Source organism: Mus caroli, unplaced genomic scaffold (genome assembly GCF_978045245.1).
Source record: "Mus caroli unplaced genomic scaffold, Mus_caroli_1 scaffold_12, whole genome shotgun sequence".
In the NCBI taxonomy this organism is placed as follows: domain Eukaryota; kingdom Metazoa; phylum Chordata; class Mammalia; order Rodentia; family Muridae; genus Mus; species Mus caroli.
The window spans coordinates 71,806,505-71,824,216 of NW_028227267.1; the positions used below are offsets into that span (position 1 = coordinate 71,806,505).

The 17,712-nt window shown below is 45.6% G+C and overlaps 1 protein-coding gene across 1 annotated transcript in view; it reads left to right on the plus strand.

The window, feature by feature from the left end:
- Erich6b (glutamate rich 6B) overlaps positions 1-17,712 on the plus strand; it is a 54,797-nt gene that overhangs the window by 25,639 nt on the left and 11,446 nt on the right. The window contains exons 6-9 of the mRNA XM_021181329.3: positions 1,899-1,975; positions 8,202-8,338; positions 9,255-9,316; positions 12,720-12,874. Of these exons, the coding sequence (XP_021036988.1) occupies positions 1,899-1,975; positions 8,202-8,338; positions 9,255-9,316; positions 12,720-12,874 (431 nt within the window). The remainder of the gene's footprint in view (positions 1-1,898; positions 1,976-8,201; positions 8,339-9,254; positions 9,317-12,719; positions 12,875-17,712) is intronic.

The window sequence follows — 17,712 nt, forward strand, 5'->3', positions numbered from 1 at the left end:
TCAGAACAGAAGCAGAGGCCACAGGAAACCTCCAAAGGAACCATTAACCAGAAATACAGCTCTTCTCATTCAGCCCAGTCCCAGCTCCGGCCACTGCTTGTGTACAGTGCTCCCCCGACTTGTGCCCAGAGCCCAGTGATGCTAATAAGCTCGGTGATCACAGAACCCAGCGCTGGTGAGCACTCACTGCTCATATTCAGGGATGTCACCTCTCCTCCTTCTTTTAACGAACACTCACTTTCTCCCTCAAATAACTCCAGACTGTTCTGTAAGACCTGTTAAAATAAGGAGTCACCAGTGATGACGTTTTGCTGAGCTGTCAGCCCCCAACGAGGCACGGACTTCATCTCTGGCAGCCACAGGAGGCAGAGACATCACAGCTTAGAGCATCTCACCCATGCCACTTGCCTCATGGTCTCTTGGCCTCCTATTGTGTCTGTTCACTCTCTTTTCCTCTCTGATGTTAGCCACAAGGAACTCCTGAATGCTTGCTTGAACTCCCATAGGTTCTTATTGGGTGTTCCTAAATGGCTTTGCAGAACAACTGTAGGAACACACTGTGTTTTTAGAATCACACTACAAATACCATCGACCTTGCTATGCCGAGTACCCCGGTGGTACATGCACCCCTGTAGGAAGTAATGGGGAAAATGGCCACCTGTGAATTCTCAGCTGACTAGGAAGGTTGTCTAGATCAAACCGTAGGTATGCATATGAGGTCTGCAGACAGGAGGGAGCTAGTCAGTCACCCTGTGGAGAGGTGGGGCTTTCTCCACTGAACCCAAAATCAATAGGTGGGGATCACAAAGAACACCCCTGCTCTGGACCCCAAATGCATAATAAGGGCACAGAATTAAATGAACTAAGCCCATCCCATGGCTCGCTACCAGGTTTCCTGGGCTCTCTGGATGTTCCATCTTGACGGACATCCTGAAGCTGAGGCAACAAGCCACTGTCATTTCCCTAGTGACCCAGTTATCCAGTTAGAGCCACTTCCTCCAAACCCTAATTTAGGAGCCTCTTCCCGGGAGGAGGGAGAGAGACCAGAGCTCTAATTATCAGTTCCACAATCCAATTTGCACCCCCATCACCCTGAAGACCTGAAGCCCTTTTTCTTTTCCTGAGCCACCGGCTAAAGCTGACACTAAACACAAATGTATGCAGTATTTCTGGTAGATCCTCTTGAACTGTTTGGACTAGGGAATCCTCTCCTGTCTTGACTTTGCAACCATGATAGGCAGGTCCAGAAATCAGCAAATTTGAGAGAACTAATGGGAGATAGATACAGTTTTTTGGAATTTCTGACATAGAATCATATTCAGACTAAATCTCCCTTGAGAATACCAAGTCCCTCTGCCAGTCTCCAAAGAACTCTGACAGCTAGCCCCTGCCCTCTATCTCCTCTATTGGCTCCACAGTCACCAGATTCCTGCTCCACACCAGGTATCCAGTGGTTTTGCAGTTTTTCAAAATGTGTCTCCGGTCTCACCATGGGGCGGTGAAGTGGGGGGGGGGGGTAGTACCACCCATCGCTAAGACACCTGCCTGTCCTCCACCCACTTCATACAAGCATCACTTTGTTGAGGTGCCGTTCGCCAGACACCAGGACCACAGCAGCTCCCTTAAATCAGTCGCTGAAATGACTTATCCCGTGCCTGTTTTATTATTACCTCCCGTTGAATAATTTGATGAATATGCTTCCCTGGGGGATGGATGCCTGTGAGGTTTTTGTTCATTTGGTTTGTTTGTTTGTTTGTTTGTTTGTTTGTTTGTTTGTTTGTTTTTAAATGATGAGCCATAAATCTCTTCCTTTTTAACCTTCTTTTCTTTTCTCTCTCCATTTTCCCCCTCCAAATGTGCTTCCTTTTGCTGTTCCTCCCCAAATTGAAAAAAATCAGACAGCTTCCAACAAGGGGCCTTTTGGGACACACTCATGAATGAACCTTTCGACAAGCAGGAAGAGAGAAGCCTTAAAGTAAGTGGGTGAAGAGCTACAGTTCCCTACCAAGAAGGAGACGTGGCTTTATGTAGCTGCGTAAGACTCAGGAATAGCAGGCCACACTTGGCATCCTGCCAGAGCAGGGGACAACTAGTCTGAGCAGGAATCTCCTGTCGCAAGCCCCTCACCACCCCAGGGCTTTGCCACCAGAGGACGAGAAACATAACCAGACTTATTCATTGCCTACGGTAGTTTGGTTCAACCTGGATTTTTGAGTCTTGAAACTACCCTGTGTGCATGATGCTTAAATATTGAAATAGTGAAAAGGTACTAAAATAAATGTTTCAATCCTCCTCCTTACCTCCCAGAAGTAGCTATTATGTAGTGTACTTTATAGCGCATCTGGAAATGTTAATACATATTAAGTATACTGATCCTTACAATAGCACAACTAGCCACCATAAAACCAGAATATACATGTCTATTTCTTACTTTTCCCTTAAAATATATTTTGAAAATCTGTATTTCATTGCACATCTTATATATGTATTTAACTGATATCTATCCCTATCATTGGGTACTTTTCCAGAATATACAGTATATAGTATATACAAATACATACACATGCATACAAGAGAGAGAGAGAGAGAGACAGAGACAGAGACAGAGAGAGACAGAGAGAGACAGAGAGAGAATCTGAATCCTTGACGCAAAAGATGATGATAGCTGTATGTGATAGCCTATACCTGTAATCCCAGCACTGGGGGGAGGGGGAGGGTGAAGAAAGATCACTGTAAGTTTGAGTCAGCCTGGGCTACATTGTAAAGCCCTGTGACACCTCCCACCACCACCAAAAAAAAAAAAAAAAAAAAAAAAAAGCAAGTTTCTGTTCAAATATGTTGGGCTGTTTTCCTTTTCCCAAGAGACAAAGAATGCCCACCCCTGAGGGTCCCCGAGGGTCCCCTAGGGTCCCAGGATCCGTCTGTCAGAGTGGAAACAGTGCTGTGCTGTCATGGGCACTCAGGCTGGGTGAGAATGGGGAGTCTTCCCTGCTCGTGAGCTTCACGTGTCTCCTCTGTGAGACCCAGCCACTGTCTTTCCAACCCAGCCACTGTCTTTCCGCCATTCTTCTACCATGATGCTTACATCTTTCCCTTCCTGGTTTGTGGGAACTTCTTTTTTAAGTTGTATTTATCTTGGATGTGTGCATGCGTGTGTGTGTGTGTGTGTGTGTGTGTGTGTGTTATCTGCATGTAATGTCTATGCACCATGTGCATGCCTGTACCTACATAGGCCAGATGAGGGAGTCAGAACCCCTAGACCTGGAGTTACAGATGGTTGTGAGCCACCATATGGTTGCTGGGAATTGAACTCAGGACCTCTGGAAGAGCAGTCAGTGCTCTTAATCCCTGAGCCATCTCCAGCCTCTTTTCAGTCCTTTTCAGTGTTGCAAATCCTTCCTGGTCTTCCCCACCCCGTGGTCACTTCTCACCTTTACCTCATCTCATTGGGAAATAGTTTTCCTTATGACTGCTGGCTATCATCTTATGTTTATTAAAAGCTTGTTTTATGCTCAAAAAGTATTTCATAAGTCACTTGGCTTTTTTCTTACTTCTGTAAGGAATCTTTTGAAAAGTATAACTCATCCATTGGATCCACAGGGTCCCCAATGAAGGAGCTAGAGAAAGGATCCAAGGAGCTGAAGGGATTTGCAGCTCCATAGGAGGAACAACAATATGAACTAACCAGTACCACCAGAGCTCCCTGGGACTAAACCACCAATCAAAGAAAACACATGGTGGGACTCTTAGCTCTAGCTGCATTTGTAGCTGAGGATGGCTTAGTTGGCCATCAATGGAAGGAGAGGCCTTTGGTCCTGTAGAGGTTCTATGCCCCAGTATAGGGGAATGCCAGGGCCAGGAAGCAGGAGTGGGTGGGTTGGGGATGAGAGGGAAGGGGAAGAGGATAGGGGGTTTTCAGAGAGAAAACTAGGGAAGGGGATAACATTTGAAATGTAAATAAAGAAAATATCTAATTAAAATAAATAAATTTAAAAAAAGAAATAAACTATAAAAAAGAAAAGTATAAGTGAGGTGTATTTGATATATATAGATGTAGATAAAATTTACACACATGTATATATGTGTGTATATATATACACACATCTGTATGTGTATATGATATAGCTAATTATATATAATTTAAGAGATCCAACCAGAGGGTCCTGAAACACTGAGAATCCATTTTACATTTTTAAAAGTCACTCTGGTAGCTTTTTAGATGGTGGGTTGCAATGGGGAAACTAAGGACAAGGAGAAAAGCAACTTCACAATGGCAGTACAGGTGAACTGCACTGATGTCTGGTTGCTTGAGGACATAAGATGCAGTAACACACGGCAGACTGGGAAAGTAAAGAGGAGAAAGGCGTGCTTGCAGGCTAAGTCAGAAGCTCCTACACTGACTGCTGAGGGCCTGTAAGATACCCAGGTAAAGTCCAGTTAAAAGCCAAGAGTAAGCTCGGTGGAGGTTGCCTACACCTTTAATCTCAGAACTCGGGAGGCAGAGGCAGAGGCAGGCAGATCTCTGAGTTCAAAGCAAGCTTGGTCTACAGAGTGTGTTCCAGGCTAGTCAAGGCTACACAGAGAAACCCGATCTTGAAAAACAACACAAAACAAAAAAAGCCAAGAGTCATCCATCTTGAGCCTTGGAGAAAGATCTTGGTTGGGGAGGTTGATATGGAATCTTCATTAGTTTATAGAGTTCTGTAGCAAAGTAGCAAGAAAGGATTTACTTAAACAGCAGAAGTTGACTTTCAGGTCTGGATGTTAGATGCTCAAAGTTTAGGTATCAGCAGCCTTGGTCCTTCTCCTGTCAACTTCCATCATCTTCTCTCTGTGTCATCCTGAGTCTAAAACACGTGGGATGAAGGTTGCGGTAGTTAACACTGATGGTCAGCTTGGTGGGATCTATAAGCACCTAGGAGACGAAGCTCTGGCCGTGTCTGTGAGGGATGGCTCTCCATGGGCTAGGATCTTAGACTGAAATAAAAAGAGAAGGGAGCTAGGCAACAGTGCCATGTGCCAACCCTCTGCACAAGGACAGGATGCCAGTGAGGCAGAGCATCGGGGCCCAGACACCAGAGTCTCCTGATGGGCATCATGTTTAACAGCTCTGCAGCACCAAGACAAAACGCTTGGCACAGCTACCCACAAAGGGACACTTGGCTCACTGCTCTGCAGGTTCTTATCTAAGATGGGGTAGCCCCAGACATTTCAGGTCTTTGTCATACCCTGAGCCAAAAGCAGGGGGCAGGTGGAGATGAAGGTTACGCAGCCCCTTTAGGTAGTATACCTCCAGCAGCCTAGGGACCTCTCACTAAGTCCCATATCTTAAAGGTTCCATTACCATCGGGGAGCTTACAGCCTTCACACGTGGGACCTTCTGGGTACATTCAACATCCAAAGTGTGGCTCGCAACAATATCACGTGGCAAAATAGTATGTCTCCAAGCATCCTGATAGAAGCCATGTATGGGCAAGTTTAACCAGCCTAGGAGGAGTGTCACATGGTACAGGCATCTGCTAGTACTTCTGAGGAAACTTTGGAGGGGCCCCCAAAAGTCACTGAGACACAACTTGACAGAGGGAGCTTAAGCCTTCCTAGTGGTACCCTGAAACCCCAGTCCACTTGTTACTTCTAATTACTATTGCTAATTTTTACCTCTAAGATACATACATGCACCACAAGTCTGGCTAAGCAAACATTTCGTATTCTAACAACCAAAGATTTACCTAGGAGGTACACAACGCTGGTTAAATCAATTGAAGCAACCCAGCCAAGATAGGACAAGAACCTTGAGGGAAGCCATCCGCTTGGGTCGATTGCCTGGGGGATTACAGTGGACACTGTACTTCCTGGCAAAGAGAATATGGAATGTAAAGTGTGCTGAGAGCCGGCTGACCAGGCACTCATGCCATCCCTGGGAAGGGTCGTCAGCAGGAGCATGGAGGTGGAAATGCCAAAACCAGGGCTTTAACCTCAAGCTTACCTGAAGCAATGGTGTCTGCAGTGGGGAAAAGAGGAACTCAGAGATGAGGACCAAAAATCCAGCCCCAAGCTGTCACCTTAACCTAGAAATACCACGAACCACAAGCTATATCCCTGTAACTGTTTCCCATCAGATGTAACTTTGAAAGGGTAAGGCTAGTCACTCACTTACTGTAGGAGGCTAACATGTGAACGGTGCACAATCCAGTATCACATACGGAATAGTATCAACCATAGCAACCTCAACTTGGTGGTGATCTGGGGACAGGTTCAATCGCAATCCCTAGCTCCTCTCCAGGAAGTCAACCTTTGTCATCTGTCAAGAGAGATGTGAGAAAGAAACCCTGTGAAGACACACCTGTGGGCCAATCATAGTCAGCGGCATAGCCGTGGCACAGCATGGCCGCACTTATGAACACATAGACAGCTAACATTACCACAACTGTTCTAGGTGTTACAAAACCTTGGCACTGAGTAAGGCAGCCATGCCTGGAGCTCTGTCATTTGTAGAATGCAGAAAGCTTGCTGCATACTTCAAATGGGAAAGTATGTTTATAGTCTGTACCTATCTTCACAGTCAAAACATGATTTTATGTTCCCAAAAGATTTCTTAGCAAACAAATACTAAACAACTAAACATGATCTTTTTTTCGGGGGTGGGGGGTGCAGACAAGAGGAGGGTCTGATAGTAATTGGAGATTTAACCTGATCACTGCCCCCTCATCATCGACTTCCACAATTCTTCCCCTATCCCCCTCTTCTCCTCTGACAGGGTGGAGCACCCCCTGGGTATCCCCACCCTGGCACATCAAGTCTCTGCAAGGTTAGTGCATCCTCTCCCACTGAGGCCAGACAAGGCAGCCCAGCTAGAAGAACATATCCCATATGCAGGCAGCAGCTTTTGGAATAGCCGCTTCTCCAGCTGTTCGGGACTCACACGAAGGCCAAGCTGCACATCTGCTACATGTATGTGAGAAGGCCTAGGTCCAGCCCATGTATGTTCTTTGGTTGGTGGCTCAGTCTCTGAAAGCCCCAGGGGTCCAGGTTAGTTGACTCTGTTGGTCTTCCTGTAGAGTTCCTCTCCCCTTTGGGACCCTCAATCCTTCCCTCAACTCTTCCTTAAGAGTCCCCAAGTTCCCTCCACTGTTTGACTGTGGGTGTCTGTATCTGTGTGAGTCAGCTGCTCGGTGGAGTCTCTCAGAGGACAGTCATGCTAGACTCCTGTCTGCAAGCATAACAGAGTATCATTTATAATTGTGATTGGTGCTTGCCCATGGAATGGGTCTCAAGTTGGGCCAGGTATTGGTTGGCCCTTCCCTCAGTCTTTCCTTCATCCTTTATCTCTGCATGTCTCATAGACAGGAAAAATTTTGAGTCAAAAGTTTTGTGGGTGGGTTGGTGTCCCTATTGCTCTACTGGGGTTTCTGCCTGGCTACAGGAGGTGGCCTCTTCAGGTTCCATATCCCCAGTGCTGTGAGACTCAGCTAGGGTTACCCAGTAATGGGAGATTTCTTTATTTTTATCCTTTTGTAGTTTTATGTAGCATGTGCTTGGGTGTGTGAGCATGTATGTGAGTGCATTCATGCTACAGCATGTGTGTAGAAGTCGTCAGAGGACATGTCTTCTTGCCTTTCCCTTATTGAAGCAGAGTCTTTCTTGCTTTTCAAATATATATGTGTGTGTGTGTGTGTGTGTATACACACATATACATATATATGAAAGGACATGCATATATGCATATATATTATAATGCATATTATATAACTACACATCCATATATAATTGGGAATTGAACTTGGGAAATTTGGAAGAGCAGTCAGTGCTCTTAACTGCTGAGCCATCTCTCCAGCCCCCTTTCTTGCTGCTCTGCTGCCACTCTGTGTCCTCCATGCTTATGGTCTCAAGCTTCTGGGTAATCCTCCTGCCTCACCATATGAGTGCTGGGATTACAGACGAATGCTACTACATCTGCCTTTTTACATGGGCTTTAGGAGTGAAACGGGGGTCATTAGGCTCGGGTGGTCATTGCCCCGGCTCTGGAGGATTTCTTTAAGAGAATCCTTCTGGCTCTTCTGCAGCCTCACACACACACGGTAGGGATTCCTTAGTCATGTATGACAGTGTCCCCTGGCACACCTAGAGTCAGAAAAGTTATTGACTGAAAGAGCATCATCGATCCCACTTCTGGGCCATTTCACCCTGTGATCCTTTGGCAGTCTCTCCCCAGCACCTATCAGTCTGTGTTTAGGGAGATCCTCCGGGAGTTGGCAATGGAGGAAGAACTGGGAGATGAGATGGACATACCCCTGAGTAAGCTGATGGAAGGTGAAAACAAGAAGAAGATGGGAGCTCTGTGAGTAATGGACAAGGGTGGCTGGTCAGTGGGTTCCAGAAAGACAGATGTGGAATGGGGCAAGGGTAGATACCACAACCCGGGGAAGAGAACCGAACTAGGCTCAGGCTGGAGTCCTGAGTCAGGAAGCAAGCCCAGGCCAGGCACAAGGACACAGATAACACGCAGGTGTCAGATGCACACAAGACCTGAAGTTCGAAGGGAAGGAAATCACATGGATGCAAAGCACAAAACAAGAACAGAGGCAAGCAGTGTCTTTGCTTTGTACATTGACACGGACACATGTAAAAGGCATTGACCATTGTGGGAGGTGGTGCTTGGTTGGACTTTTAAGATAAATCACATTGGCTAAGCCTGCTTGAAGTTTTCCTACCATGACTGATGTTTCTGTCTGTCTCCCGTGGATATCAGTGTCATATATATTTAGTTGGATCTAGTGAAATGAATGAGTGCATCTTGTTTTGAGTTTCAAGGGGTTTCAAATAGCTCTGGCCAGTTTTTAGACAATGTTATTGTCTAAGCCATGTCCAGATGTAACCCCTATGTAATTCAGGTAAGCCATTGAAAATATGGTTGCAGGAACTTAATCCATACAGCTACCCTGGCAGCTGGACCTCCCTGTCTGCCCTTGGGCCCATGATGACCCTCACTGGTCTCATTTTGAAAGACCTGGGATCCATTCAAGCACCCACACTGATCAGTTACAAGCCACGTGAGAAACACTGAGCAGTTGTGATGTGTCATCCTTAATTCTTAAGAGCTCTGACCGGAAGGGAATCCAGGTCACACCGCAGAGTCCCCTGTCTCACTTTCCCTGATGGAAGATTCCACAGCCCCTAGGCCCACCGTGACATTTAGTGTGAGATATAAACATGAATTAAGCTTGACTTCTAAAGATGATTTACATTCCCTTCAGGTTGAAGAAAAACTTTGAAAGATACAGAGAAACAATTATGTGGATTATGAAACAACATGAAAGTAAGAACCATTCTTCCAGACTCCACCCATGTCTCTCTCTGCCTGCCTGCCTGCTTGCTTCCAGCTAGGTTTCTACTCTCTAATACTTACTATTCAGGACCTCCTGCCTAGGGAATGGTGCCACCCACAATCCTCTGTGTCTTCCTACATCAGTGAATAATCATGACAATTTCCACAATCAAGACTGATCCACAGACATGCCCACAGGCCAGCCTGATCTAGATAATTTCTAATGAAGACTCTCTTCCCATGTGATTCTCCAGTTGTGCCTACAGTTAAAACAAACCAGTACAACTTGTAACTTGAAAGCGAAATAATATAAGGCTGGATTCACCGTAATGCACCACCATCATGCCTGCCTACACTCTGTCTCTCTAGACACCTGGAAGCCTAAAGTATTTGAGCCATCTACACAGAAAAGCAATGGTTCTAATCCAAGAGCAGCTTCCCCTTTGTGGTTCTGATGCAGCCAGTTCTAAGAAAGCCTTTGAGATGTTACTCACTTGTTTGACCTATTGCCACATATTCCTGATAGACTGCCCCACATCTCCGAACACACTAATTTCCATGCTAAGGTTGAGTCAGTGCACCATCATACAGGGAGCCACATAAAGAATGGCTCTGTGCATGTTTTAAAGTCCTACTGGCATTCATTGTCTTGAAATTCTTCGTAATTTCAGGACAAGAGTCTTTTTGTTTTTATTTTGCATCATTAAATGAAATAGCATCTCCTCTCTAAAACCATCTTTTCCAATGAATAGGCTACAAGAGGTGGCCATGGTTGTTCACACTTCTGATCTTAGCATTCAGAAGGCAGAGGCAGGCAGAGCTCTGTGAGTTAGAGGCCAGCCTCAACTACAGAGTGAGTTCCAGAACAGGCAGAGCTACATAAAGAAAAATTCTGTCTTGAAAAAATAAAAAGAAGAGGACGGGGGAGGAATAAAAGGAGGGAGGGACACAAAAGCATAACACAGCTTACATTATAAGCCATCAAAATGCAAAGAAACCTTTTACAAAGCTATTGGTTTTCTTGTAGTACTGGGGCTTAACCCCGGGGCGGGGGGGGGTGCATCTGTTGCTGAGCTACACACCCAATTGATCTACAAAGCTGACTTCTGCAGGGTGGCACCATGCATGCACCATTTCGTAGCAGTGCCGTGGTTGTTATAGCCAGAATCACTTTTTTTTTTTTTTCTATTTTAAGGAATCTGGGATTCCTTCATCTTTTCCTTGAGATTCAATTCTCCCTTCTGTCTCTTGGTTGTTCCTTCACATTATTCCCACACATTAATCTTAAAACTCTTCACTAGACCCCCATGGTCTCTAAGACTATGTCTACATTCTTCATATCATTTACAAGGCCCTCAACTTCGCTTCTCCAGCCACACTGGCTTTTGCCCTGTCATTACCTTGGCCAAGGCCCCCCCTGCTGTAGAGCCTTAGTTGCTTCTGATTGGGATACTCTTGTCTCCAGCATCCTGTGGCTCCCTCCCTCCCTTCAACTAGGACTCTGCTTAAATGTTACCTTCTCAGAGATAGCTTCCCTGGCTACCCTTTACAAAGCAGTGTTTACACATACCAGAAGGCTCCGGCTTTCTCCACATAGTAGTTCTTCATAATACTTGTAACCATCTGGGCTATCACAAGAGACAATAGAGACAGTGGCCCCCGAATGCTTAGAACAGTTCTTTGTTACTGAGAACACAAGCAAACTAATGGTCCAGCAGTGCCTGCCTCTACCGCGTCTCTACTAACTCAATTCCACTCAAGCCTTCGGCCACCCAATACTTATGCTAGAACCCCGTCATGCATTGCTTATATCATGGCTTCCTGAAAGCCTGGATTACTTTCTCCTGTGAACTCTCAGAGCAGCCTATATTGGCCCCAAATGGTGAACACCCGGGACTTGCTTTCCTGACCTCCCTGACCCAGGTGCCAAGTAAACCAGGCTCCTTATCACCACCAAGAGCATCATGGGAGATGTCACAGACAGCATGTCCTCACTGTGGTCTCTAGTGTTGTGTTCAACTCACCATGAAGCATGGGAGGGAGCTTGCCCCTGCAGCTCTACTGTTATAAAAATAGACAATGATTAATATAGAAATGTGTTTCCATGAAAACTAAATTAAATGGTCTTTTAGATGCTCAAAAAGAAAATAACTTTTAAAAAAAATTAATTTCAATACAATGTGAATCAAACATACAAAAGATCTGGAGACCGAGTAGGATATTTTTTAAGATTATATGATTCTGTGTTCAATCTATGTAGAAACTGCCAAAACTAAATAGTAAGAAATAAACTATGGAGCTGGCGGAGTGGCTCAACTGGCAGAGTGCTTGTCTTACACATACTAAGTCCTGGGTTCAAACCCTAGCACTGCATAAACCAGGAGCTAAAGCATTTGCCTGTAATTCTAGCACTCCAGAGATAGAGTCAGGGGATCGGGAGGTCAATGCCAACATGATCTACATGAGATCCAATCTCAATAAATGAATAAATAATTGAAAACCATGAATGTGATTTAAGTAGAAATGATCACAGAGTCCCAGTCATCAGACCTCAAAAGAAAGTTTGTTTTTAAAAAAAAAAAAGATTTATTTATTTATTTTATGTTTGTGAGTACACTGTAGCTGTACAGATGGTTGTGAGTCTTAATGTGGTTATTAGGAATTGAACTTTTAGCACCTCTGCTCGCTCCAGTCTGCCCCCGCTTGCTCCGGCCCAAAGATTTTTTTTATTATTATACCTAAGTACACTGTAACAGACGCACCAGAAGAGGGTGTCAGATCTCATTACAGTTGTGAGCCACCATATGGTTGCTGGGATTTGAACTCAGGACCTTTAGAAGAGCAGTCAGTGCTCTTTCCCGCTGAGCCATCTCGCCAGCTCAAAAGGAAGTATTTTTTTCCCTACATCCTAAATAACACATCACATTATCATTTATATTTTACATTAAAATAGCATGTCCAAGGTATATTTCCTTTTTTTTTTTTTTTTGAATGCTAGCCCTTGAGTGAGCCCGTGTTTTCATTAGCAGTCATGCACTATGCTGAGTGCTGTGTCTGTGCTCTTAGTGAGCACGCAGTCGCACCCCTGAATTCCCAAGGGTGTGTTGGCCACGTTTCACCCCTACCTCTTGTCCAGTGCTGGGCTGGCATGCATCAGGCACATAAGGATATTTGTTGAATGAATCACTGAGAAACAGGCATCTGGGAGTTCAGCCCCCTCTTTTCCATTTCCAAAGGCCTTGCACCCCCAGCACCTCTCCCCCTTACCTGGAGAGCGGCTGAACCCCAAAACCCTGTAGCACCTTGATAGATGGAGCGTAGCTTAGTTCCCCACCATGTCACAACTGGCTCGGTCGCCCTACTGAAAGCAACTGTCATCACCCGTTGAAAACAGGTACCCAGATGATCCAAGAGAAGTCCATCACCGTCACATACCTAATATCAACCCTGGAGCCTCCAGAGAAGCCTGATGAGAAGATGCTTGCAAGCCGTCATTCTCTCTCGAGGCTATTACATCTAAACACCAAATGGGCACAGGCAAAGATGAAGGTAAAGATGGCAGTATGCTGGTGAGTTCACTGTGAGGGGGCTTTTCGTTTTTGTTTTTGGGTCAGGTGAGGCACACGCATCATCAAAGGGCTGTCAGGGCCAATATATGAAATGGACACCAACAAAGTGTTCTCGGTCAGTCACGACACAGCTGCCTGTGTGGGTTGTTGGAACATTGACTAGGGCTTTAGTTGGCGTGGTTGAGTCTTCTCCCTGTAGGGCCTGTATTAAGTAATGTGGGGGAATGGAATAAAGAAAGTGCATAGCAGGGCTGGAAACGTGGCAGAGAACGTACCACGGGATCTGACTTCAACTCCCAGTACTCATATCAGGCAAGTCACAACTGCCTGTAACTCCAGCTCTGAGTATCTGACACCCCTGGCTTTGTTAGGCAACCACACATGTGGCATTCACACACACACACACACACACACACACACACACACACATGCACAGACACTTTAAAATAAATAATCTTGAATAATAAACTACATATAGTTTCCTTGGTGATAAATCAGAATCAATATTTTAAAAGTCACTGAAGTACACGCAGGAATAGATACATAAACTATAGGACAAGCATAGACTGGAGCTGGAAGGCTGAGGCAGGAGGATCATCCATAAGAAATCAGCCTGGTTTATAGATCAAGAGCTGACAGAAAGAATGAGGGGCAATGGGAGGGAGAGATGGAAGGAGAGATGAAGGAAGAGAGGAGCGAGGGAGGGAGGGGAAGAGGGGAGAGGGAGGGAAGGGAAAGGAAAGGAAAAGGAAGGAAAAATAGAGAAAAAGAGGGAAGTTGTCAAGCGGGGAAGAGACATGAAGGGAACTTGAGTTCAACTTGCTGGTCCAGGTTTCTCCCATTCTGGGACAGTGACAGGCTGTGGTGGCTGCAGAACCTTTGCAGAGGGAGGGGTAGACAGAGCAGAGGGTCTTCAGGACCATGACGCTGTTCTGTACTGACTTCTGTATGACACCCTAGTAACAAGACATATGCCATTGTACATGTGTCTAAACCCACAGAAGGCACAGCCGCCAAAATGGACCCCAGTGTGAACTGTGTTAGTAGGCAGTGGTGTGTCAGCATAGGGTCATTGATTTGTTGTGCCAGGGAAATGTTAGTGATCCCCCCAAAAAAACAGACAGGAGCCAATCTGATGCAACTCACAGCAGGGTCTTTATTCTATTTGAGCTAGCTCACATACACACACACACACACACACACACACACACACACACCAATGCACCACCATCACACAGTACGGTTTTGGTGGTGGGGGAGTCCTGAATGTCTATTGGGGTAAGGCTTTATAGTAAGCATCATGCAGGAAGTACGTGTGCAAACATCTAATTGGAAAACTGCTGTGGCTGGTGCTGGGAGTCCTATCATAAACATAATTTCTGCTCCCCTCTGCATTGGTGGTCGTTAGGCAGGGGGTGGGCTTGTACCTGGGGGTGCAGGTTTGTTGGGGGAATAACCTGGAGATGCTGGTCTTGTTGGGGATTAGCCTACAGACTGCGTTTTGTTGGGGGTCAACTTGGAAACTAATGCTAGATAGCAGCTTGTTAGTTTACCTGAGTTCAAGCTTAGGTCAGGTTCTCTAAAATGGAGTCTGAACTTAAAAGATTTGGCCTCTCAGACTATAACAAGCAAACCATTTCAGGAGAGATACTGACAGAAAGGCTGAGGCTTGAAAATGACACATTTCCACCCAGCTTTGCTTTGGCCTGCTCCACCACACACAGTGTTTTTGAAACCTGAGGGCACATCTTACTTTGGGAGTGATATAGTTGAGCCCTGAGTGGAAACCGCGCTTGAGATGTCAGTCACTGCGCATGCGCACAGAAGCTCAAAAACTGAGGTGTCCAAGCAGAGGCCTGAAAGATGAGTTTTACGCCTTCCATGAACAGAGCACACAGGAGGAGCCCACGTTGCCAGAATTCCTGAGATGCGCAAGACAATAGCCCCACTCCTGTATGACCCAGTTGAGAGACCCGGTACATAGAAATACTATTTGGTGCTTTGTCACTGGGAGAAGGCAGGGTTAAGGGGCTGAAAGAAGGTATGCTCCTGTCTCTCGGAGGCAAATGGGAAAGGTTATTGGACCAAGCATCGTGTAAGCAAAAGCATGTCTGAGTAGGGACAGTATTGGAGCGGGGGAGGGGAGGGAGATTCTCGGGGACAGGTGGGGGCAGCATAGCAAATAAGTGCAAAAGGCCCTGCATCATTTCCCCAGGACATCTGTAAATCAGGGAGACACGAACATCGAGTCTGCTCTGACCATATCCTGCCACCATTCTGAAATACTGAGATCTTTAACTTAAGAAACGGGAAGGTTTCTTTTGCTTCATGGTCTCAGTCCCCAGTTGCTTGGCCCTATGCCTCCAGGTCTGTGGTGAGAGTGAACGGCACAGTGGAAAATTTGTGGGTCTGGGCAAAGCTTCTACTGCACGGTGAGCAGGAAGTAGAACCGCCAAGGAAAGAGTCAGGATCTCAATTTGACCTCCAAGGTCCTGAGTCCTATGAACAACTTCTTCCAATTAAGTTCACACCTCCCAAAGCTTCCATCAGCTCCCAGTAGTGCCATACACTGGGGATCACACCTTCACTGTGTATGCTTTCTGAAGGAGGAAGATCCAAACCTTAGCATCCACTGATGGCACAGAGCCAATTTCTCCAGGACACTAAGGCATGGTAGTCAGAACAATGTTCAGTAGCTACCGAAAGTAAACGGCTTAACAAACGCTTGCTCCATTTACTTTAATCTCAAAGTTTTTTTTTTTTTTTTTTTTTTTGAGTGCTTTTCCTATGAGACGGATCTCAGAGATCTCTGCTCTTCTATCAGAACTCTATCATCCCAGAGTTCCAGTGTCTACTCACCTGCACAGAATTCACAAAGCTAGAAGCCACATTTAAACACCATCAGTGAGGACAATGCCCATGAGCACCCAAGTAGCTGCAAGGGAGCTCCAGCTGTTGTGTCCAGGGAGGAATAGCATCAGTTTGCCCTCCGAGGAAAATCAACTAGCCGTTTTCAGATGATCCCAGTGGCTTTGTTTTCAGTAAGGTGGAATAGATTAGGAAACCAGCACTGTCCACCACAATGGACCTCTAGTCTCCATATGCGCTCAGCACCCTCCATCTCCCCGTCCTGTGAAGGGAAATCGAGGTAACTTAACCCCAGCAAACAGAGGGAAGGGCTGTCCAGGTCACACAGGTCCTCACTTCCAATAAACTAAAGGAAACCTTCTCCAATTAGCCTCATCAACTCTACCAGAGACACGTGGCTTTTCTAAACACCAGCGGGACATCTGTGATGAAGAGGCACACAACAGCCCACTAAACAAACCTCAGCAAACATCATTTAAAATATGTCTTCCTGCCCCGATGCACTTTTAGTTAGCAACAGTGATGGTGTCACCAAAGGTACCATAGCCATTGCCAAACGTCAACACACTTACATCGTTTCGATGTCAAAGAAGAAATCACATTGGTCCTCGAAAATATTTTTTTTGATTTTTAATATTTTTATTACATATTTTCCTCAATTACATTTCCAATGCTATCCCAAAAGTCCCCCATAGCGCCCCCCACTTCCCTACCCACCCATTCCCATTCTTTTGGCCCTGGCATTCCCCTATAATGGGGCATATAAAGTTTGCAAGTCCAATGGGCCTCTCTTTCCATTGATGGCCGACTAGGCCATCTTTCGATACATATGCAGCTAGAGACAAGAGCTCCGGGGTTCTGGTTAGTACATCATGTTGTTCCAACAATAGGGTTGCAGATCCCTTTAGCTCCTTGGGTACTTTCTCTAGCTTCTCCATTGGGAGCCCTGTGATACATCCAATAGCTGACTGTGAACATCCACTCCTGTGTTTGCTAGGCCCCGGCATCTTCTCACAAGAGACAGCTATATTTGGGTCCTTTCAGCAAAATCTTGCTAGTGTATGCAATGGTGTCAGCGTTTAGAAGCTGATTATGGGATGGATCCCTGGATACGGCAGTCTCTAAATGGTCCATCCTTTCATCACAGCTACGAACTTTGTCTCTGTAACTCCTTCCCTGGGTGTTTTGTTCCCAATTCTAAGAAGGTGCACAGTGTCCACACTTTGGTCTTCATTCTTCTTGAGTTTCATGCGTTTATCAAATTGTATCTTATATCTTGGGTATCCTAAGTTTTGGGCTAATATCCACTTATCAGTGAATACATATTGTGTGAGTTCTTTTGTGATTGTGTTATTTCACTCAAGATGATGCCCTCCAGGTCCATCCATTTGGCTAGGAATTTCATAAATTCATTCTTTTTAATAGCTGAGTAGTACTCCATTGTGTAAATGTACCATAATTTCTGTATCCATTCCTCTGTTGAGGGACATCTGGGTTCTTTCCAGCTTCTGGCTATTATAAATAGGGCTGCTATGAACATAGTGGAGCATGTGTCCTTTTTACCGGTTGGGACATCTTCTGGATATATGCCCAGGAGAGGTATTGCTGGATCCTCCGGTAGTACTATGTCCAATTTTCTGAGGAACCGCCAGACTGATTTCCAGAGTGGTTGTACAAGCTTGCAATCCCACCAACAATGGAGGAGTGTTCCTCTTTCTCCACATCCTCGCCAGCATCTGCTGTCACCTGAATTTTTGATCTTAGCCATTCTGATTGGTGTGAGGTGGAATCTCAGGGTTGTTTTGATTTGCATTTCCCTGATGATTAAGGATGTTGAACATTTTTTCAGGTGTTTCTCTGCCATTCGGTATTCCTCAGGTGAGAATTCTTTGTTCAGTTCTGAGCCCCATTTTTTAATGGGGTTATTTGACTTTCTGGAGTCCACCTTCT